Below are 23,306 nucleotides of genomic sequence, written 5' to 3' on the forward strand. Positions count from 1 at the left end.
TCCTCTCCCTGAGTGTGAACTGGCTGCCAAGGCCCGGGAACTGCTGTGCCCAGGTGTCCTCAGCTGTTAATGGGTGGATTTACATTCTTCTTCCAGCGCTTAAATCCTGTGAGTGTACAGGGATCCCTGAACCTGTTTGACCTGATATCCCAGCCATGCAGTTTTTCTTTATGAATTCTGCAGTGGTTACAGCCTCATCTGAGAGCTCCTTCTAGACTACTTTCTATCCAAATGTCAATGTTAAAATGTCAATTTATGCAAAGGTGTTTTTCTTAATTCTGCACATAAGTAAAAATAACTGAAGTCAGTATATTTTTTAAAAAAGCAATACAACATAAATTTTCTGCCAAGTTTAAGCCAATAGTGTGGCTTAGAAATAATGTGTTTGTTATATCAACAATATCAGAATAAAAGTGACAAGAGTTTTCTTTGAACATAGGGAGTATGACTTTTTGTTTTCTGAAAGAAGCAATGGAATAGAAATCTGGGATTTTCTCTGTTGAAGAAAGCAGCAAACAAGATTTGACATTCTGAGGAGTCTCGTTATCTCTCCAGGAAGTTTGAGCAAAATCCCAAGCTTGAAGTTGTAGTGTGCATTTGGTAGTCCTTTTCTGTATAACCTGTATTCCTTCTTTCTTACCCTAGGTTCTGTCGTATCATGCATCAGCCGCGGAGGAAGAAACAAGAGAGCTCCAATCCTTAGCGGTAATTCTCCCCCTCTTTCTTTATAAAAATGACGAACTACAGATATCTAATCAATATGTCAGTACGCTTTTCTCAGGATAACTGCTTCTGCTAGTAATGGTCCCTAGACATTTAATTAAATGTGGTAAATATCTAGATGGACATTCATAAAAATATTTAATCATCTCTACCTTCTTGCAGGACTACAAAGTCACTGATAATACAAAAGATAACATTGACTTTGTAATACATTATATGATTCTGACATTTTCCAGTAATTGTTGTAATCTTCACATCTTTCTTAGGCCAAAATTAAATTTAGTTTCCAGTTCCTGGGGGAAATATGGACAGGTGACTGACTGCAAGGTGGTTGTTTTGTTACGGTAATGACAACAAAGATTTTATAGTTTGTTACTGATAACTTACTCTGCATTCTCAAGAACTGAGAGTGACTTTAATTTCTGACCATACGGCTTATGGACTGTTATCTGAAACTGGGTTCAAATAGGGTCAGTTCCTGAATGCTCATTACGTTCTTATTTAGTATGCTGGGAGAGGAAAGCACATTGATATGTAAGTAGAATGTCATATGTTCTGGGTCTTGATTGAGATTGACTTGGTTGAGATCATGCAAATTTGAGGCTCTTATACATTTACAACCAAGGCTGGCCCTCTGAGTTTAAATTTACTTGAGACAACATGGATGAGGTCTGTGTAAGATGTGAGGAGATGGTTGTGACCAGATCACTGAGCTTCTTTTTCATTATCATCATCATAACTTGCCAGATGCTAACCTTCTATGCCCTTACATACATTTTCTCATGTGAACTGCACAGCTGTGTTATGAAGGCCACACTGAAGCTAGAGAAGCCAAGTGACTTGCTCAAGGTCACACCGGCAGGAAGTGGGGGAGTCAGGATCAAACTCATGCAGTCTGCTTCAGAGCCCATGTACAAAACCACACGCTATCTGCTATGAGCTGTTAGGGAGGGAGAAGAGTAAAGATGATTCAGATGTCTTGACCTTGATAATTCAAAGAACAATAGTGGTATTACTTAACAAAAGTGGAAGTATTAAGAAGGAAAACTGGTAGATTTGGTTAGAACGTGGTAAGTTTGAGGTGCTGGTGGAACAACTGAATTGACATCTTCAGTGATCAGGAAAGGCAGGGCTAGAGTGGTGAGGGACTGGTGGGCAGGACTAGCGGTGGCAACTTGCAAGTAAAACATGGGATTTGGGGGAGTCCCATGGTAGTGAAATAATGGGAGTGGAGCAGTTGGGAGAGAGTGAGAGAACTATGAAAGACTGAGGGCAGAACTCTTGTAAATATAGGTTAAGATGGGAGAAGTGGCAAAAGAAACCAGCTAACGGAGAGAAGTGGTAGTTAAACGGGGAGGAAGATTTAGGATAGGGGAGTGGCAAAGAAAGCAAGATGGAACAGTTTCCAAAAGGAAGGAGGTCCCATCAGTTGTAGGAAGGCTGAGAAATATGAGGACAGAAAAGGCTGCTGGATTGAGTGATTAGGTGATTGTTGAGAAAGCAGCTTCCGGAGTGAAACTGCAAAAGGAAAGAGTAAATAGTGAGAAAATGGAGGAAATTAATATGGACTTTTTTTGCTGAGGAAGATTAGCCTTGAGCTAACATCTGTCACCAATCTTCCTCCTTTTGCTTGAGGAAGATTAGCCCTGAGCTAACATCTATGCCAGTCTTCCTCCACTTGAGAGAGTTTAGATTGTCCTACTCGGGTTGTAAGTGACAGTGCCAGTACTAAATCCAGGCGTTCCAGATCTGGAGCCCACACTCCATTGCACAGCACTGGAGAGAAGATGGGCTGGGAAGGAGGAGGAGGAACCACAGACATTCTCAGTTACATCCCTGAGTAGGAAGCTGAGTCATTTGCCAAGAACAGTTTAAGGAATTTGACACGATTTTACCTGAAAGTTTCAGCTTCCTTTGGGGTTATCCTCATTTGGAAATGGCTATATTTATTTTCTTCATGATGGTATTTGAGGGAATGAGCAGTTTTTCAATTAATGCACAAAGGTTTATAGGTTTAAAGTATCTTTCAGATTAGGCTTAATTGGCCAATTTGTCTAATCCTCCCCAAATGATAAAGTTTTGAACTGAATGCATCCCTATGAGCTGGAAATTATCCCATGGAAAGATAAACTTTGAAGTGCCTGCAGGCACTGTGGGGTGATTAAGTTAGTTCTAAAATGAGGACAAGGTTACACTGCCATGTGCTATTTCAGATAAATAAAAACTAGCAAATAGAGTAATTTCTAAAGATAATGCTAAAAAAACACTAGGATATTAAACTTTGCTTTTTCTCTTTGAAAATAGCATAGTCTTTCAGAAAAATCTGAAAATTATTTTCTCAATTATCTTTATAATTTTAGCAAGAGAAAAAACACTTTGGAATAACTGAAAATTGCTATAGTGCAGTATTGTTCAAAACCATCTGTTGTTCCATTTGGAAGTAGATTTCTGGCAGCTGCATTGAGAAATTTAGGGTTACATAGCTTGTGGGTCAAGTAACTCATTTAAATTGGTTGAAACTCAGCAACTGATTTCAATTCTAGTTTTCTATCAACCTAATAAAAATTCCTGTACAGGCCCAACTACACAGGTGTCTGCATCATCCAGCAATTACCAAAATTGCTGTCTTTGTCATGTGTCTGATTGTTTATCTCATTTTAAAACCTAAAATAAATTGAAAAGATGTCAAAGGTTTTCTTAACTTTTATTTTTAAAAATTAGTTTGTTAGAGAATTAAATAATGTATTCTAATGACTCTTAGTCACAAGTTGTTGAGATAATCATAAACGGACCCCAGCTGACCTGGTTATGGTTATTACAAAGGTATTAGTTAAGATTTAAGAATGTAATAAATATTTATTACAGATAACTGAATATTTGATTGATTGAAAAGGCCTCTTTTGCCTTCCTCTCTTGTTAGGAGAGCAATAAATTATATTAGAGTTTAGTTTTTTTCAAAGAAACCCCTCAGTTTTGTCATGGAGACAGTGTTGATTCAGTTCAGTTCCTATCGCTTCTGCTTTAGAGCAATTTCTTTCTTTCTTTTTTTTTTTTTTGAGGAAGATTAGCCCTGAGCTAACTACTGCCAATCCTCCTCTTTTTGCTGAGGAAGACTGGCCCTGAGCTAACATACATGCTCATCTTCCTCCACTTTATACATGGGGCGCCTACCACAGCATGGCTTTTGCCAAGTGGTGCCATGTCTGCACCCAGGATCCGAACCGGCGAACCCCAGGCCGCCGAGAAGCAGAATGTGCAAAGTTAACCGCTGCGCCACTAGGTTGGCTCCTGCTTTATAAGCAATTTCTAATCCCAGAGGATGTATCTAAAAGCAAATTGAGACCCTGTTGTGATCCTGAAGGGTCTTCTATATCAAAATAGTGAGAGGGAGGTGCGAACCATTTAGGCAGGATTTCCTAGGACAGAATGTACCTCATCTTGACTTTAATCTCTCAGAGCCAGAAACTTCACATGAACCCTCTTGATCAGGCATGTGTGTGACTGCTGCAGTAACAACACTTAGGGGCAGAGCCAGGTACCTGACCCAAGTCTCTGATGCCTAAGTCAGTGTTAGAGTATAGATCAATTCCTTCTACGAAGATGATCATCACATTCCCTCACTTTTTAGGAAAATCTATATGGGTAGCCAAATTATAAATGGGAAATTTTGAGCAGATGATAACAAAGAAGAGTTGACTCTCTGATCTTGATAAGCAGTGTCACTGAACTATAGGAACCTATGGCGTCCAGTAAAGCACCCTCTTCCTCAAACAGTGCTAGAAATACTCTGGAACAATCTGGGTCCTTTGGACTTCCTGGACACCATCTGTTGGTACATTCATTTTTATAGGTGTCTATAACATTAACTGGGCTGTATCTTTTCCACATTGGCAAGACTTAATAGATTCTGTTTCTTCTTCCTGCTTTTATCTGACAAGCTATCTTAGCTGTTTTGCTTTGATTTTACTAATGGATAACTTCCAATGTTAATCTTATCTCCAGAGTACGGAGGCGCTGTTCTTGAGCTTCTTATTTACTAACTGCATGCTAACCAGATCTGTGTGTATTAGTCCCAATTTATCAGAATCTTGACATTATGACATAATTTCTATGGTTTTGAAAAACTGTACGCTCATTATCCAAGTTTTTTATAGTGGGTGCCTCTTCCCTATTGAGGTTTAAAGGAATCTATTTATATAATGTTAGAAAGAAGGAAAAACCATAACACATGTTGGTATAGTTACCAAAGAAAATATATTAATCCAGTCTTACTGTGCCATATTCACTTCTTTATTCTCTATAAGATTTGGTTGCATAGTCACCTCCCTTTTAGAGTAGATTTCTTTCTCATTGGTATTTGGATTCACTTCCCTCTGAGAAAGATAAATTCTAACAGCTTTGTAAACAAATTGTATGGGTTTTTTCCTTTAAAAACACATTTTCTGTGCATATTACAAGTGGGGAAGAGAGACATTAGCCTTCTGTAAAGTGTAGTGTGATGGCTGTCAAAGTGGCTTTATTCAAAGACTGGAACCAGAGTGTTTTGCAAAGAAGAGTGCCCCGCTGGGGGTGGGGGTGGGGGTGGTCAGGGACTGGTAAGGAGAGCTTCAGATACCTGACTATCTCTCTCCTTGTAGCTGCCAATAAATGCATCAAATATCTTAATTTTATCCCTGAAAATAATTTCCTTAAAGGATGAATCACTGAGGAAAATCTCTTTTCCTCTTAACATTTATATTGAATAAACATCAAGGAGTATTAATATAACAAAACGCCTTTATAAAGCACTAAAGCTATTTGGAAGAATTTGACATTTTATGGAAGACAAGTTCAGTAGCTGCCCTTCTTTTTAGACTTATTTTAATAAATAACTTTCTGAATAAGGAGCCCTTTCCTAACAGTTGGCTATCAGGACTTGTTTCTTTCATTTTGATTTTAGCTCTGGGGATTTGATGCTCTAGACCTAAGGCAGGCAGAATGCCTTTGATAGCAGTGTGACCTTTCCTGTATAAAGATTATACAATTGAGCAAATTGTGTAGCCATGTAACCATGTGTCTTTATTTTCTTCTGAAGTTACCAGAGACTTTGCCACAGGCCAAATATAAACCTTTTCATGAGGCATCCACCAAAAATAAGAAATTCAATAATTTAAAAATGATCATTATATTTCCTTTACCCAAGTGTATTATTTTCCATGAACACATGCCTATGGGTTTCAGGGAGACTATACACTTTATAACTGTATTATTTCCTAAAGTTTCATTTCTCAATTGAGTAAACACAAAATGCACCCTCCACTCTTGTATAAAAGGGACACCAGTGTGTCTTTTGTTGTCTGAATGGCCTTTATAATAAGAAATAGTTGAAGAAAAGCAGGACTTCATTTATCTTAAGTAAGGCACTGATAAAGCTCAGGAAGGATTCGCTTTGACTTTAGAAACACAGGTGACTGTCTTAGTCAGGGTTCTCCAGAGAAACAGAGCCAGCAGGACATAGATAGCAGAGGAGGTTTACTTGAGGAATTAGCTCACGTGATTACGGGAGCTGAGAGTCCAGCAGTCTGCCATCTGCGAGGTGGAGGGAGGCTCAGGAAGGCTGGTGGTGTGGTTCAGTCTGAGTCTGAAGGCCTGAGAACAGAAGAGCGGATGATGTAAGTCCCCGTCCAGGGGCCTGAGAAGACGAGATGAGACGTCCCAATCCAAGCAGGCAGGTAGTAAAGGGGCAAATTCTTCCTTCTGCTGCCTTTTGTTCTGTTCAGGCCCTCAAGGGAATGGATGATGCCCACCGACACTGGGGAGCGGTCATCACTGAGTCCACTGATTCCGCTGCTAATCTCATCCAGAAACACCCTCACTGACATACCCAGAAACAGTCTTTAATTTGGGCCCCTGTAGCCAGTCAAATTGACACATAAAATTAACCATCACAAGTGACTAAAAAAAGTAGTTAAATGTGTATTTACATTCTCTTTCATTGTGTTGTTAGGAATCACTTGGGCAAACTACCAACATACTTGTTATTGCACTTAAAAAACAATGTATTTCAGTTATTTATGTGTCTTTTATCTCCATCAGGCTGATAATAATAATAATAACTACCATTTAGTGATTGCTTAACAAGATCCTGGTTTATGTTTTGCTGAAGGACTGAATGCCCCAGTAGATTCTGGAAAATCTAGACTTTCAGAAAGCCTGAAAAACACTACTCAAATTCCTTCAACCCATTCAACAAGGTTTTCCTTTCTTTTTCTTTAAAATGAATTTGAAGCTTGAAATACCTTAATAGTTGATTAAATATATAAAAGTGCCTGTTAACTAGTGACAGAGCAGACATGTCAAGGGGCACTAAGATACATTTTCATCACCAACTTTCATTTTCGTGGAAAAGCATGACGGTTAAAAACACGGGTCTAGAGGGAGGCGTCTAGGTTCAACTTCCAGCTCTGTGTTCTCAGGCAAACATGTGACTTCTCTGTGCCTCAGTTTCTTCATCTGTAAAAAGAAGATAATAAAAGAATATACCTCACAGAGTTGTGGTGACCAGAATTCCTGACACATATGCCCCCATTAAGTATTAGTTGTTGTTAGTAGTGGCAACAGCGGGAGGAAAATCAGTTCTCAAGATCTAGTAGTAGCAACATCAAGATTTTTGTGTGCGCTGTCATGTTCCAAGTCTTTTTGCCCAAACCATTCTGATAATGTGGACTCAAGAAAGTCTACAATCATTGTTAAATTGGCCTATGTAGAAGAGGTACGTGGAAAACTTACTGGAGGAAGAAAGCACCATGTGTTATAAGAGGAAATGTAAACCTTTTGTTTATAAAGTATAACCAATTCTCTACTTGAGGGGAATAATCTAGAATTGACCATTTTAAGTAACTTGCTACCAGAGCTGCTAAAAAGTGGAAATTTTGTGTGTGGAATCAAGCATAAAAAACACTACATAACCATAACAGCTAAGGTGCACCCATCCATTTCCCTTAAATGCTGAGAGAATCAGAGACAGAGCTTGGGCCCTGTACAGGAAGGTCACTGGCAAGATTTAGATGCGTGGCTTTTGGTTCCAAAGTGACCAGGCAGTAAGAAATACTGGAGTCCTGTGCACACAGAGATAAATGTACCGTAATCTCAGAATATTAACCCTTAGAGACAACCTAATCCAACGTCCTCATTTTATAGGTGAGGAAAAAGGCAGAGAGGTTGCACATCTCGTTCAGGGTGACAAAGTCAGTGGGAACATTGGGACTAGAATGCTTAATAGCAAACGTGCCTTTTTACCACATGCCTCACCTTGCTTTTAAGTTTCTCTTTTTATGATCATTATCTAATGCTGAAATGCACATGTAGTAGAATTTGTCAGCTGGTGATCAGTTTAATATTTAACTCCTCATCAGTCAGGTGGTATTCAGAACAACTGTTTTTGATTAAAGATCACTGAGAAACTAAAAATTTTTATAACCCTGAACACTGCTTTCTTTAACCCAATCCATTCCTACTCCCAAAGATACATCCAGTTCCACTCTTAGTGAATTTCACTTCCAGAGAGTTTTTAAAAAATTTTTTGCAAGAATGGTGAAAAGGGGCCAAGGCATTAGAAAAAGATTCATAAAAAGGTGACTTAAATGAAGAATTTCCTTTAGAGTCACTAGAGGCAAACTAGTTTATTATTTGAGTGGCAGATACAATTACAGATCTCAGAAGAAAACTGGGAGTATACTACCAAGCCGTTTGCCAGATTGAATCTTTAACCCAGTGGGCTTTGTGTATTTTTTTGCATATTTGGTTAATTTAACACAAATTAAAACTCCTAACTCTAGACTCTATAGAGTTTAACTATATTCAGTTAAAGCACTAAATAAACGCGGTTGCCTGGGAATTCCCAGGCCTTGTGCCCACATGTGGAGGGACAGGCAGAACTGGATGTGTTAGGTGGTTATGGTCCCAGGAGTTTTGAATTGGATTATTATACCATAATACAGAGACACATTTATAGCACTTCATTGTTTTACAGAATCTTTAAAATATGTTATTTCTGTTAGTCTTCAACACCACAATGCAATGTTATATTATCCCCTGAAGAAAAAGTCAGAAATCTCACTTCGCAAATTCTAACAAATCAAACCATCACTAAAAGGAGAAGCTGTGAAAATCCAGATTTGTATATACATATCGTATCCCAGAAAAACCACAGACTTTATTCTCTACTATTAGTAAAATGTAGAATATTTTGTTTTGTAAAATGGCAAGAAAGAATCATAGGCAATATGTTTATTTAAATCACCTTTACCCCAGGGTCTTCCAAGGCAAACAAAAGTTGAAGTATCTCGTAACAGTCAAGGAAGCAGTTTTAAATGAACTTTAAATGGTGTCTGACATTTCTCATGACTTGTTAGTAATTAATCCCAAGAATTCTGAACATCTGTATCACTGACCACAAGGTTCCGGAGGAAAATGTTAGCAAGTCCCCACTGGGTCAGCTCAGGAAAGTTAAGTCGTGGTGTGGCGTGACTGAAGAAGCCAAAGAAAAGGTTCTTCTCTCTCAGTAGAAAGAGGTTGGGAATTAGAGTGTGTAAAGGAGAGAGGCACAAGCTGTGCTGGCTGCCTTTATCCTGTAGCATTTAGAATATCCTTTGTGGAAGGAAGGAAAGAAAACCCTGCTGTAAGAATAATGATGCCCTAAGGAAAAACATCTGTCCCTTTGTGGAGTGCAGTATGTTTAAGGGAAGCAGCTGTTATCTGCTTTGAGTTAAAAGGTGGGCTTATTCCCACCTCCACACTTCCGAGTTCCACTAGAGTTGACTGCTCCGTCTCTGATGTTGAAGGCAGATGTAAACAACAAAGCCTTTTATCTAAATATTTTAATTCTTTCTCTTTTCCCATAATTCAACCCACGCATTAGCCTGTGGAATTGACTTAACAGGACGCATATTTTTTTGTGAATCTGGGACTTGGGAAAAGATTCTTAGTTTGGAGTATGAAGGCGGTGACATTTGTTTAAAGTTTAAACACATCTAGTGTATGTAAGGAAAATGTGAAGGTCAACATGAGCAAGAAGAATGTGCAAGCGCTCTCGGATTGGAGAGGAAAGCCCTAGATTGTTCCATAAGATTTTGTTAGTTTGACCTTTTTACTTCACAAAAGTTGGAGGTAAACCTGAGTCATGATATCCCAGATACTTATAGGAAACCTAAGGGGTTTGGGGGGAGTTGAGGTAAAAACATTAAAGAGACGGAACTTACCTGATTCAGATTTCTTAATTCTTTCCTCTGTCCCGTACCAAATTAAAGCCACTTTTTATCAAGTGAATCTCAGCACGATCTGGCTAAAGCAGTTAAAGTGCTGGCAGGGCAAATGGTCAAGCGGGTGGAGGAGTTGGGGTTCCTGCAAGTTCTGATGCCTCCGGGGCCAGGCAGGAAATCTAGGAGAGAAGCTTGACAGCTCTGCTTACCTGCGGGCCAGACGCCTTGGCTCTAGCTGGTGTTTCTTCGTGGAAATTGGGGCTCAGTGTGGCCTGACTTTTCAGGAGAAGCCAGAAATCTTTTTTTTCCCCTTGTTAAAGTCTCCCAATTCTTAAACAGTATAACACATTTGGTGAATTTTAAAAACATTCAGTACCAAATAAAACAGACTGGAATATACTTGCCAGGTCTGCTAGTTTTCTAGCTCAGGTTAACAGACTTCATCCTCCTAGGAGGTTTTGGGACCTTAAACCAAGAACTTATTGACTCAAAATAAGTGAAGGGAATGAGATTTGTTTCTTCTCATTTATTTAATAAATATTCATATTAACAAATATCAAAACTCTATTCATCAATAGTCACAGTGGATACAAAGATGGGTAAAGACACAGCCCTGCCTGTAGATCCCAGTGTAAGAAACAGATAAACAGGAAATTACATTATAGTGAATTTTGTGTAATTAAACAGGTATTCCCAGGGTGGGGTCAGCTCTGGAGGGCATTTAAGCCTTCTTTGGAATGGGAACTGTGTCTTAAAGGAGTCCATCAGTTAAAGAGTGTAGGCGCTTTACAGGAGAAGCAGAAAGTACAAAGGAACATTGATGAAAAAGAGAAAGGTATGTTTGAAGAAATGTAGGTGTTTACTACCATTAAATGATTATCAAATCAAAGCCAAGGATGTTAATCAAAAAACAGATCCCGGGCCGGTCCTGTGCTGTGGGAGTTAAATTCAGTGCCCTCCACTTTGGCGGCCAAGGTTAGCAGGTTCAGATCCTGGGTACAGACCTTCAACACTCGTCAGCCATGCTGTGCTGGTGATCCACATATAAAGTGGAAGAAATTGGCACAGATGTTAGCTTAGGGCTAACCTTACTCAAGCAAAAAAAGAGGAGGATTGGCAACAGATGTTATTCCTCTGCCAAAAAAAAAATGAAAAAAAAAAACAGATCCCCCTGCAAAAAACCAAACTGGCTTCCCATCCTAGACATTCTAAATCAGAATCACTGAGGATTTTAATAGGCATCATCGGTGGTTCTTAGGATCAGGCTTGCATGAAGCACCTGCTGCTAGTTTCTAGAGTAGATTGTATCAAATCTGAGAGCAGGAGAGTCTGCCTGGATTGGAAGCCGGGCTCCATTCCTTAACTAGCTGAGCTGCCATGGGTGAAGAAAGTAACCTCTTTGTGCTTAAGTTTCTGTACCTGAAAAGTGGAGCTAGAATATTCACTTCATAAGGTTGTCCTAAGAATTAAATGTAAAATGCTTAGAACATTATCATCCTGCTCACCACTTGAATCTCAGCTAGTACTGGGACTGGTCCAGAAAAATTATTCAGTAAATATCTGTTGAATGAGTAAGACTGGGAAGGGATAAAGTGGCCAGATCACTGGAGTCCTTAGTTCTTCTCACTGTTCTAGGTACAATCTCAGGGCAGCCACCCACACTCCACCTGTCTACCTGGAACCATATTAGTTATCCCCATGTGGCTCAGTTAAAAACAAAATGGGAGCAGCTCCTATATGAGAAAATTTCTAGTGTATTGCATTAAAAAGAAAAAATAAACACAGTGTGCTATTTCCCTGTAGCAAAGCGAGAAAACTTACTGAATCTCTGCTGCTTTAATTAACAGCTTTATTTCATTTTCTTCTCCCTTGACCTAAGGCTGCTGTGGTACCATCTGCCCAGACCCTTAAAATTACTGACTTCAGCTTCAGTGACTTTGAGCTGTCTGACCTGGAAACGGCACTGTGCACAATTCGGATGTTCACTGACCTCAACCTTGTGCAGAACTTCCAGATGAAACATGAGGTAGGAATGCAGTGATGTCCTTTGGAAAAGAGTGTGTGTGTGTGTGTGTGTGTGTGTGTGTAAGAGAGAGAATTAGTTTTGTATGCTAGTATGGAATAGATTTTTAAGTTTTAGTGATTAATATACTGTCACTGAATGCATACCGAGATTTTTAAAGGAAAGTTATCAACCATTAAAAAGACATTTATTGGGTTCCTACCAGGTATCAAGCACCAGGTTGAAGAGAGGGAGAGTATTCCCACAGCGAGTGGGATGCTCAAAGGCAGGATGACAGAAAGATAGGGGTGCGGGCGTGAAGCCCTGGTTGTGAGGGTGAGAGTGGCAACTGGAGAGGAAGGTAAGAAGCACATCACATATAACCTTGTAAGCTAGGCAGCGGGATTTGGATTTTATCCTGAAAACAAGTGTGAGTCACTGAGGAATTTTAAGGAGGGAAGTAACATGATCTGATTGCAAAGGTCATAATAACACAGTAGAGGGAAGGACCAAAACGGAGCAAACTCCTTTGGAAATGAGGGCGTAAAGGGGCTTGATGTGAGGCCAAGCTCTTGGTCCGAACGGGGTCACCCACATGGGATGAAGATGAAAACTGATTTTAACCCCTGTGGATTGCCTTATTCGCCTCCCAGAAAAAAGCAAGACTTAACTAAACATCTTCTAATACTAGTGTGGAGATATCAGGGAATTCTATTTTGTTTCATAACGGCTATGTGTATACCATCAAAGAATAAGGGAGAATAGAAAGGGCTGCTTGAAAAAAAATCAGTAATTTGCCGTTAAACTTATTTTTTTCTGGTCAGTTGAATGTCTAGTCTCCTTGTACAGATTTCCTATTTGGAAATTTAAACACCTTGAAGGCTTCCACTATTTACCAATCCAATAATTCATAAAATGAAAATGTATTAACATACACAGTGTACCCAGCACTGTGCTAGGTACACATTTCAGGATGAGTTGTCCCTGCTCTCAGAGGCCTCACAGGAATAAAAACTAAGGGCTAATACAGCTAAGGTCAATACAGTGTCATTTATGGTATTAGGGGGGCCCAAATCTAGTTCTTTCTTGAATTTAACCAAAGTTTATATTATTCTTGGGTGAAAACAAAGAACAACTGTCTGTAGACTCTTCTCTAAGAAGACTTCACTCCTATTACAGTGTGTTGATTAAGCGATATCAGTCATTTAATTATTTCGAGAAGTTCTCCAGAAACGTTATTGGTTATTTTAGTCCCTGTTTTACAAATGCAGAAATTGAGACAGCACGATAGACTAGAAAGCTCATGGATTCTGTAGTCACGGTCTACTAGTGATTAGCTTTTTTTTTCTTGGGCAATTAATCCCTCATTCTCAGTGTGGTAATCTGTTAATTGGGGATCATGGTATGACTTTCCCTGTGGGCATCCTGTGAGAACTACCCATGCGTCTATGTGAGTGTCTCTTTGTATGCATGTGTATGTGTATACACTTGTATATTTTGTTTAATACAGGTGTGGACTGCATGTCAGTTATCCTTTCCTTAGGCCAAATTTGACTATAGTTATATCACCCCATCAAATTTCTCTATTGTAGGTTGTAGGGCCCATTTTTAAAAGCCTTTTCTATTAATGGAATGAAGACCTCATTTAGAGCCATAAGTTCTAAATGTGAATCTCATTTCTGCTTCTTGCTTGTTCTAGGACCTTATAAACTAAGATAGCATCTCAAATCCCTTTCCATTCCTGAAATCTCCCATACTTTAAATTAGTAATGATTCTGTTGAAAGGGCCTGGCCAGAACAAAGGAATGTGGTCCTTGTACCTATTTATGAAATTCTTCTAAGTTGATTTATTTCTTAAAAACTTTTATTTTTAGATAGCATTTGAGTGTTGGATATGAAGATAGTCACTCAGAATTTCCTTAGCAATGTTTATTCTTACCTTTTCTTGAATTTTTTCCATTGGGCAGATATTTCTCCTCACTGTCTCATTCATCTTCTCTCCTTTTCTGTTTAAATAATCACTGTTCTAATTTCGGCCAACATCAACTTGAACATTGCAGTCCTTCTGCTTGGCCTTCCTGCCTTAGTGCCTCAATTCTGTTTTGTTTTTTCAGATATTATTTGCCCTATAATTTTAGGATGCTAACGTTAAAATGTCAGTGCTAGAGAGGATAGTAGCATCATGAAGCTGCCCTGACAGAGTATTTCCTCCACAAAACATGTCAAATCTTCACGTCTCTGCTTGGCTTCCTATGACCATCGCAACCATTGCTCTTGCTGATCTCTGAAATAAGAGTCTTGACTCTCCTCGAACCAATCTGCATGTGCTGTGCTGATTTTTACCTTCTATTTATTACGTGTCATTCCTCCCCTAAATGGGCTGCTCCACTTCCAAGTCTGCTTCATTTTATGCCACAACATAGTTCTCTCTTCCTCAGAGCCTGACTCAAAAGTCTCTGTTCCTGGGAGAATCCTAGGATTGACTTCATGCTACTTGGAATGCTGTTGACAGTTTATAAATTCGTGTTCTCAATTTTATGTTGATATATTTATTTCCTTTTTCTGTGCACTTTGATATTTTCACTAGTGATTGAGACTCTTGAAGGCAGGAGCTGAGCTGTGTTTTGTTTCTTCCCTTTCTCCCACAGCACCTTGCGTATGCCACTCAGGACTTAGCAAGCTTTCGTAATTGTTGGAGACTGATGCAGCACATTGAGCATGCTCCCTAGAGTCATCCAAACTGTACATAATGATTCAATAGCCCTGTACAAAAAAGACCGTATTATAGATTTGAACATGCCAGGCATATCCACCAACCACTTAGCAGATCTGACCATAATTTCCCTAAATGCTGTTAAGAACATCCTGATAATAGAATCTCAAACTGTACTTAAATCTAGTTGCTAACTACTGTATCCACTGTTACCCAATTCTATCAGGCCCATCTTAAAAGAAGCTTAATAGAATAGTCCATCTGGAATTATGCTTCAGAGTCATTTGGGTCATTATTTCACATTATATGATATGTGCATATTTAATTATTAATTATATCTACAGATTTATGATTAGTAAAAAGAAATGCCCATAGGTTAAACTTCTGGGTTTTCCTGCTTATTTTCCTTGATTCTTTAATTAATCACCAGTAATTTTCTACAACACTTTACTGCACAGTTTCTAAGCATTTCAAAGAAAGTTTATGGCTCTTACCTAAGATTCTCCTAATACAATGACTCTGTCACCTTCCTGACTGACTTTGTTCAGAAATGGTCATGGTGAAAGAAGCTGCACTGTATTGGGATTACCACACGTCAGTCTTAGGCACACTGAAATCCTCTAGAAAAGACGGTGACTTGGAGGTGAAGTAGCTTGGGGACCTTGGGGTTCTTTGTTATCAGAATTCCCTGTGAACTGTGTGATAAAACAGGAACAAAAAGGCCTGAAAAGAAAAGGGAGGCTATGAAAGCACTAATTTCCTACCAAATCCTCTATAAGCAATTTCTACCAACAATGAAGAAACCTCGTTTTTGGCCTACTTCTGCAGCCAGTCATGCTGTGGTGTTCATTGCTAGAGCAACATTCTTTTCCCTGGTACTTTCTTCACTCCCCGGGGCAATGTCCTTTGTGTTTGAAATGTCTCCAGTGATATACGTAGGGAAAAGCACATATTTATTTTTACAGATCCCCAAAAGTATAGTAAATCATTCAAAATTGAAGAGAGGCAGGCTCTGATGCTAACACAAACACAAAATAACCATGCTTAGGGCCCATGAGTCCCTGGGGATTTTACTGACTTCACCACTTAGAAGCTGAATTAAACCCAGCTTGTGAGATTTTCCGAATAGTCTATAATTTTTTTTCCCATCTTTTAAAATAATTTTTTTTCATATGGACGCTAGGGCTTTATTTTGCATATATTATTTTTAAAAATTACTTCTTGGTAACCAAGCAGTAACTCTGCCTGAATATTTAAGCATAGTTTAAAAGGGACAAAGATCTAATGATTGCATCAGGACTTGGAGCTCCAGTTTGTCCTTGGACATGGGTGACATTCCTGCCCCCAGTTCACCCCCAGAGCCTTGCACTAAATACCTTCACAGACATACAGATGGCAGCCTGAGAAGAACTTTTGAGTGGCTGATTGCATGGCTCTCTGTAAGTGAATTCACACGTATGTGACTAGCTGTCTCTCCTAATTGATGACACATGCATATAATATCTTTTAAAAAGCCCGTCAGTGCCTTACCTATGCCAAAAATACCTTTCTTAGTGCTTTCTTGCATTTTACATCTAATTTAGTTACTGTGGGGGTTAACATGGTGGGCTCTTGAGACAGACTGCTCAAGTTTGAATCTGGCCCCACCCTTAATGAGCAACTCAACCTTGGGCAAATTACCTCTGAATGTCAGTTTCCTCATCTGTAAAATGATCCAAATAGTAGTGCCTCCCTCAGGGTCATAAGGGTTGGATGTAAATACTTTGTCCGGTGCCTGGAACATAGGAAATGTGGGATGAACGTTAGCAATTATTGTTTCTACTTACGCTTTATCTCCTAAAGGTTCTTTGCAGATGGATTTTGAGTGTTAAGAAGAATTACCGGAAGAACGTTGCCTACCATAATTGGAGGCATGCCTTTAATACGGCCCAGTGCATGTTTGCTGCTCTAAAGGCAGGCAAAATTCAGGTATTTTTTAGAGCCATTAATACATTAAGACATTTTGTTGCTTTAGTAGTATAATTTACAGCATGTTCTTTCAAGTTTTTTTAATGTGCACTAATGATGATTGAGAATAATATTTATTGCTACTTACAAGATAAATTACATTTTGTTAATTAAAGAAGATAAGTATGGCAAAATAGTTACTAATTTTCTTTCATATATAATATATATGGCATATTTTTAAAAATCTTTAAAAGAACTACATGTTTAACTTAGTCTTTGAGCAAATAAATACTTCCTTCAGAGGAAAACTCCACAGTATAAGTAGTAAATTTCTCATGTTCACATTCGGCCTGCTCCATAGTAGAATTCCTCAGAAACCACTCAAGTCCTGAACTTGGCTTCATAGATAAGTCCAGGGTTCTCTATCACATTTTCTCTGGAGCACTCAGTTAATTTTATAAGTACTATTTCACCGAAAGGGTTTTGGTTTCATATACATTGACCGAGACTGTTTATAAGGAAGATCAATGCAGAAAACGTTCAAGTAATTCATTCCTTTCCAGGCCAAATTTTATCCATATCTCTGTCCTTAGATTCTAACTTCAGTGGGAATCGACTAGTTATTCTAGGTAAGTGATTCCAGGCATCCATCATATAACTGTTTTTAATTCAGAGCTTCCATGCTCTTTTCTTTGTAATAAATTCTAAAAATGTTATTCTCTGTCTCTACTTTCATAGGGTGCACATTTTAACTGGCTAGAGCTAAGAGAAGTGATTGCTGTCCAAGAAGCCATATGAAATATCATAGTAGTATTTTCCTGCCATAGCAAACATTCATAAGAAATAGGGTAAACTTATTTGGGGATGGAAAGGTCATAAGGATTATACCTCTGAAGACAATCCTTGCTTTTTGTGAAGAATAGCAAAATGATGATTTTTGTGTATGTTATAAACATACTATCTAGAGTGTTGAGAGTTCCAGAATAGAGCTGATAATAATTTCAACCCGTGTTTTCTTACTAATGAAGGAGAACAGTAGTATAGATAATACAAATGGCAGATATTAAAAAATAACCTATCTGTGGCTTTGGCATATATTGATCAATTTTTAGAAGCCAAATTTTCATTCCTAATTTGCTTTTTTTCTGTTGTTTTGCTTAATATTCACTTTATCTCTGTGCCCTAAGAACACAGCAACTGAGAGCAGAGAGTTAAGGCAGCAGAATCAGCAGGGAACTAAAAGGCAGAGAGAAAACAATTACTTTAAGTTTATTTTGATTATTCCACATATATGTAAATAATTAAGAATTAATGGTATTTACTATAGATGGATAGATTATTGATTGTTTGAGGCATTTCAGCTTTTTCTGTTGCTAAGTGACATCTGTGATAATCCCATTCTGAAGACAAAGGACAACTGATTTCCTGCAGATCAGGGATTCTAGGATGAGTCCTTTGTGACTATACAGAAGTACATATACATAGCAGTGAGAAAGAAAATACGTGATTAGTGAAAAGAGGTAGTATAATGCGCTTTACCTAATTGTCCTTTCTGTTTCTTTCCTCCAATGCCTTTGATCATGCAGAACAAGCTGACTGACCTGGAGATACTTGCGTTGCTGATTGCCGCACTGAGCCACGATCTGGATCACCGTGGGGTGAATAACTCTTATATACAGCGGTAAGCCCTTTTCCCCAGCCAGAGAAGAAAATGTTGCTTTTAAATTGTAGGGCTGTCTTTTTTAAAGTAAAAGCCACAGCAAAATTTGATGGTACAGAATTTCAATTGGTCAAGGTCCCATAGCGGTCTCTGGTTTTATTTAAGGGAAATGGAAAAAATAATGCAAGTCAAGTATTGTGTTGATAATGTTTCTCGTCTGAAGTTGAAAAAATATTTGTGTTGAGCATCTTATTTCATTGATAATTACCAAGAGTTTTGCTTTAGTTTATGTACACTCAGCTTAAGAGCTTCATTGGAAAACTATTAAGACTAGTTCAGAAAAGGTAGAATTTCACCCTGGAATAGAAAAGATTATATTTGAAAAGTGCTGAGCTCAATCCGAGGTACCTAGTCAGTGCTCACTGGAAGGAGGCTCTGGTCTTAGAGATGGCAGTGGAGCAGTGTGGAGGGCCTGGGCTCTGCAGTCAGACCTGGATTGAAATCCTACCACTGCTGCATGGTTCCTGTGTGACCTTGGGCAAGGGAGCCCATCTCTCAATACCTCAATTTCCTGATTTATAAAACAGAGATAATAGCACACCTACCTCATAGGGTTGATGTAAGTTTTAAAAGATAACACACATCAATAGCAGGTGGAATGTCTGGTACATCTGGTACATGAATGTGAAATAAAGCTTAGCAGCAGATGCTAGTGATAGTCCCATTGTCACTGGAAGCCCGCTTTTTGGTTGACTTTGAGACTAAGATACTATCTCTTCAGACAAGTGTTTCAGGCTCCCTTACAGATCATACTTAAGTGATGTTTGCAATAACAAATGAGATGATAAAGATGACATCACTTTTCATAGATTTTTGAGCCACTGTGACATTTTTATTTTCTTGCAGTAACTTAGTTGAAAAGCCTAAGTTTTAATGGCAAAATCTCTTCCTACTGAGCATTTTTTAAGTATGTAAGTGATTAAACTAATGGATAGATCTCTTAAGAAAATTCCAGATGTCTGATATCTTGAGGGAATTTCAGGAAGCGCTCTAATCACATTCCCTTTATCTAAATAAAGGGAAAACTTCATGTAAGAAGAATTGTAGTGATGTAGCAACCATGTCCTCTGCTGACCTATGATGGGAAAAGATAGCAAGCTCTTGCCTGAGTGTCAGCGACTGGCTGCTTCCTCTTTAAAATCTAAGGTTTTGGAGAACTGACTGGGTGACATGTCCTTTGTCTCCTGTGCTCTGTCATGTGCTTGTGATCCTGAGCCTCACATCGACACAGTAGTGATTATGAAAGGGAACAAGGACATGAAAAGATGTATAGTGCAGAGACGAGCATAGCCTGAAGATCAGAGCCAGCAGTGCTGTGTTCCCTCCCTACCTCAGAACTGAACATGATATTATTAGTATATACGGATAATTAGTGTCAGGATTGCTCTCAGATGCCATGTTGCCCTGCTTTAGAGTGAAAAAAAACACAGCTATTTTTTCCTTTGTTTATTTAAAAATAATTACCCGGAAAAACATCTGGAGAAACGTCATCTTCTCTTCAAAAAAAAAGTCCTGGGAAAAAGTCAGACTACAGAATCTTGCTTTCACAAACACACCACAAAGCAGACTTCCACCAAGTAATAATAACTTAAAAAAAAAAAATTAAAGGAGTTTCAGACATTTTTATTTCTTCCTACATCCCTGTGGTTTGAGTAGAAGAAGCCAAGAATTTTCTGGGGATGTTTTAGTGGTAAGTGAGTGATACCTCAAGTAGGATTTTCTTAACCAGGGACTCTTAGAAGAATAAAAGTACCAAAACATTCCCATATAAAGAACTAACTTCTACAAAGGTGTACTGTGTCCAGACCTCATCAGGTATTCAAACACTATATGAAGAAGACCAAAACAATACAAGAAGGCACAGAAATAAAAGTAATATATCAAAAAGAGAAAGGGCTGTCATGTGGGAGCAAAGTTAGAAATGAACTACTTCTGTCATTTGTTCTTCTTGAACATCTTTTCAGGAAATTAATTTGAAGTAAGATATTCCTTGTAAAGGAAACTGTGTTTTGATTCATTATTTGATTCATTATTTTGATTCCTTATTGGTTCTTTGATTCCTTCCTTGACTAGGAAGACTGCCATTCACTGCAAATATGCCAGTGGAATATTTGGGGGAAGAGTTCACTATTATGCTTCCTTCTCCCACATGGGTGGATAAAGGAAAGAATGATTTCAGATAGATATTGAATTATTATTTTAAAAATACACAGTAAGAGAAACAAAATGGCTGAAGTACAGACATCCGCTAGAGAAAGCACAGTTGTAACACTTGGTTTATGTAGAGAAATTTTCTGCATTTGGCCTGCAGTCAGTATAAGAAGACTGTCATAGATGCATTTATTTAGTTAGCTCCAGGTTTGGTGTTTTATAAAAAAAATAGTGAAATTATCCTACATTTTAGGCAGATGGATAATGAGCAATTACTACGGCCTGGTGCTTTGCTAGGCGGAAAGAGAACTATAAAAGTATAAAATGTGGTTCCTGTTATTAGGGAATTTTCATAGTCTCATGAAGCAATGTGGATCAATGCAAGAAGGCATCTAGCAAGTCCTGAGTTGTCTGATAACGTGGGTTGTAAGTGTTCAGCAGAGAAGGAGATTGGTCAAGACTAGTAGTCTACCTCCACTGTTAATGGAGGAATAAGACTTAAACTGGGTCTTAAAAGTGGGTAGGATTTGGAGAGGAGAAAGGATGAAGATATTCTAGAAGCACCATTAGGCAGGCATTTTCATGGAACAGTGATGATGGCTAGCCTGACTAGAGTCAGAAGGCTCACTGACTAGGAATGAAAAGTCAGAGGATGAACAAAGAGGAGTTATAGGACCCTTTTGAGGGAGAGCTACAAAACTAAGTACATTTTAGATTTGATATAGCAAAAACACAAGGAGCCGTTGCAGTGGGTAATAAAGACATTGTTTAGGAAGAAAGTCTGAAAATAAGGTACAAGGTAAATGGGTAATTATTAGAACCACAGAGTTTAGCTAGAAAGCTGTTACAACAAGTTAGGTATATGGTGAAAATCACATATTGGTTAGAGAGAGAGGAAGAGACTAAAGGAGAGAGAAACTTTTTTGTAATTTAATATTGGACAGTTAGTTATATACATGAAGGGGGGAAAAATCATGACTCCCAGTCCCAGAAGGTGGAACAATGATGGTGCCATTGATGAAAAGGAAGGAACTGGGGGGCATGTGTGCATGTGTGTGCGTGCTTTGGGAGGGATGAAAAGGATGGAGGGTAGAGGAGTTTGGCAATGAGGAGAAAATAAATAGGATGGTAGTTAGAAGAGTTAAAATGATCAAATGGATGTTTTTTTCCAAAATTAGAGATTCAGTAAAATCGAAATAAAAATTTCCTGGTAACCACAATCAGACCACATATATTTGTCCTGGGAGAACTCATTCTGTGCCATGGTCTTCTCTGCTGTGTGACAGGAGCAGGAGTGAGCTGGAGTCACGGACTGGCACAGTGGTAACAGAGGGTCAGCAGGCTCTGAGAGACTTCACAGGGCAGTAAAGACAGCACAGGAATCACAATTTGTGAAGGTCAAACTGGAGTCTATTTTAGCCAGGAATGAGATCACCTCATAAGGCTGAAGGGCTTGAGAGACTGGAGATCTGAATATGAATAAAGTGCAAGTTCAGTTAGTCCTAATGTCAGTAGCTAAGAATAGTAATAATAATAGAAGCTAACACTTAATATAGCCCTTATCTTCTGGCATTTGGAACTCTTTTTAGCACTTTATATATACAAGTTCAGTTAGTCCTTAGACCACCACACAGTGGCTGTGATGGTTATGGTTAAGGGCCAATGCGAGTCAGATGCCTGGGTGCATATGTGAATCCTGACTCCTCCTCTCACCATGTGACCGTGGGCAAGTCATTTAACCTCCTTCCCTGTGTTTCCTTCTCTGTATAACGGAATAATGACAGTTCCTATCTCATAGAGTTTTCTATGAGGATTAAGGAGAATAAGTAAATGTAAAGTGCTTGGAACAGTACCTGGCACAACTAAACGCTCTACAGGTTTTAGCTGTTTTCACAGGGGGTACTATTAAGGACAGCTAGGAGTTCAAGATCTTGCTTTGTCCCACAGTGGATCAGGGAGCAGCAAAGATACTATGCCTAGTGGCACCTGGAAGCTGTGGAACAAAGAAAGGAGTGTCTATTGTTGATGTGAAAAGAGACAATCAGTAGAGTCAAGGAGGTCAAAGAAATGGGGCCAAAAGGTCAAATGAATCATCAGCTTGAATATGTCATCGAATGTGATTGCAGATAATGGGAAGGGAAAATAACCCCTGATTGATAGAAGACAATAGTGATGATTTGGAGAGAAACTGTGAAGTAAAGAAATAAATAGGCTTGATATGGGTTACAAAGAGTAAAGAGATTTGAGCCCAGAGCAATATATATGGGATGAGAAGCAAAATCAGGGATGATTGTTATAGTCAGTGAAAAGGAATACTGGGGTGGCAGGAATTGTTTTTCTTACAGAGCCTTTATTTTCTATTGTTTTCTAAAGCTTTATATTTTTAGAATATTGCTCTGACTTCTGCACTGGCATCCTAATGCTATTCGCATGATGGACCAACAAACTGCAGGACAAGAGGCAAATGCAGGGAGAGTGTGCCAGGCCATCACTGCTTACTGACATCAGTGTGGAAATAAAATTCTGCAGCAGTAGTGGTTTAAATGGGTCCTTCTGACAGGACCTCAAATAAAGAGGCAACATAGCCTTGTGTCTGAAAGAATAAAAAGCAACAAGCTATAGAATACATTGCTTTCCATGAATATTTTTTGTAAACAAGAATTTTGGGGCATTTGTCACCCTTTTATTGATTGATAGATCTGTAACTTTAGAATGTAAGTAAAGGCAAACAAATAATTTGCATTCATCTAATTCACAAGCCAAGAATTTTCTCTAATGTGAAACATTCCTTTCTTTGTTGTCTAAAAACGT

General features: G+C 38.6%; 1 protein-coding gene and 1 long non-coding RNA gene across 41 annotated transcripts in view; one reads left to right on the top strand and one right to left on the bottom strand.

Moving 5' to 3' along the window:
- The window catches only part of PDE5A (phosphodiesterase 5A), a 130,222-nt gene that overhangs the window by 82,232 nt on the left and 24,684 nt on the right, over positions 1-23,306 (top strand). For all 3 annotated transcript variants that reach the window (XM_001502305.7, XM_005607870.4, XM_005607869.4), the window contains exons 11-14: positions 646-705; positions 11,842-11,988; positions 16,520-16,645; positions 18,211-18,305. In XM_001502305.7, the coding sequence (XP_001502355.2) occupies positions 646-705; positions 11,842-11,988; positions 16,520-16,645; positions 18,211-18,305 (428 nt within the window). The remainder of the gene's footprint in view (positions 1-645; positions 706-11,841; positions 11,989-16,519; positions 16,646-18,210; positions 18,306-23,306) is intronic.
- The window catches only part of LOC102150521 (uncharacterized), a 167,709-nt gene that overhangs the window by 74,751 nt on the left and 69,652 nt on the right, over positions 1-23,306 (bottom strand). For 8 of the 38 annotated variants that reach the window (XR_011436235.1, XR_011436236.1, XR_011436239.1 and 5 more), the window contains 6 exons: positions 16,358-16,451; positions 15,172-15,400; positions 13,904-14,727; positions 9,963-10,141; positions 7,093-7,215; positions 6,256-6,351 (listed from right to left, as the gene is read on the bottom strand). This is a non-coding gene — a long non-coding RNA (uncharacterized lncRNA). Of the gene's footprint in view, positions 1-6,255; positions 6,352-6,963; positions 8,010-9,962; positions 10,142-10,473; positions 14,728-15,171; positions 15,401-16,357; positions 16,452-18,163; positions 18,435-19,808; positions 21,965-23,306 lie in introns of those variants that run through there. The other 30 variants (XR_011436251.1, XR_011436252.1, XR_011436250.1 and 27 more) reach the window with 10 other exon arrangements.

Source organism: Equus caballus, chromosome 2, assembly GCF_041296265.1.
Source record: "Equus caballus isolate H_3958 breed thoroughbred chromosome 2, TB-T2T, whole genome shotgun sequence".
NCBI lineage: Eukaryota > Metazoa > Chordata > Mammalia > Perissodactyla > Equidae > Equus > Equus caballus.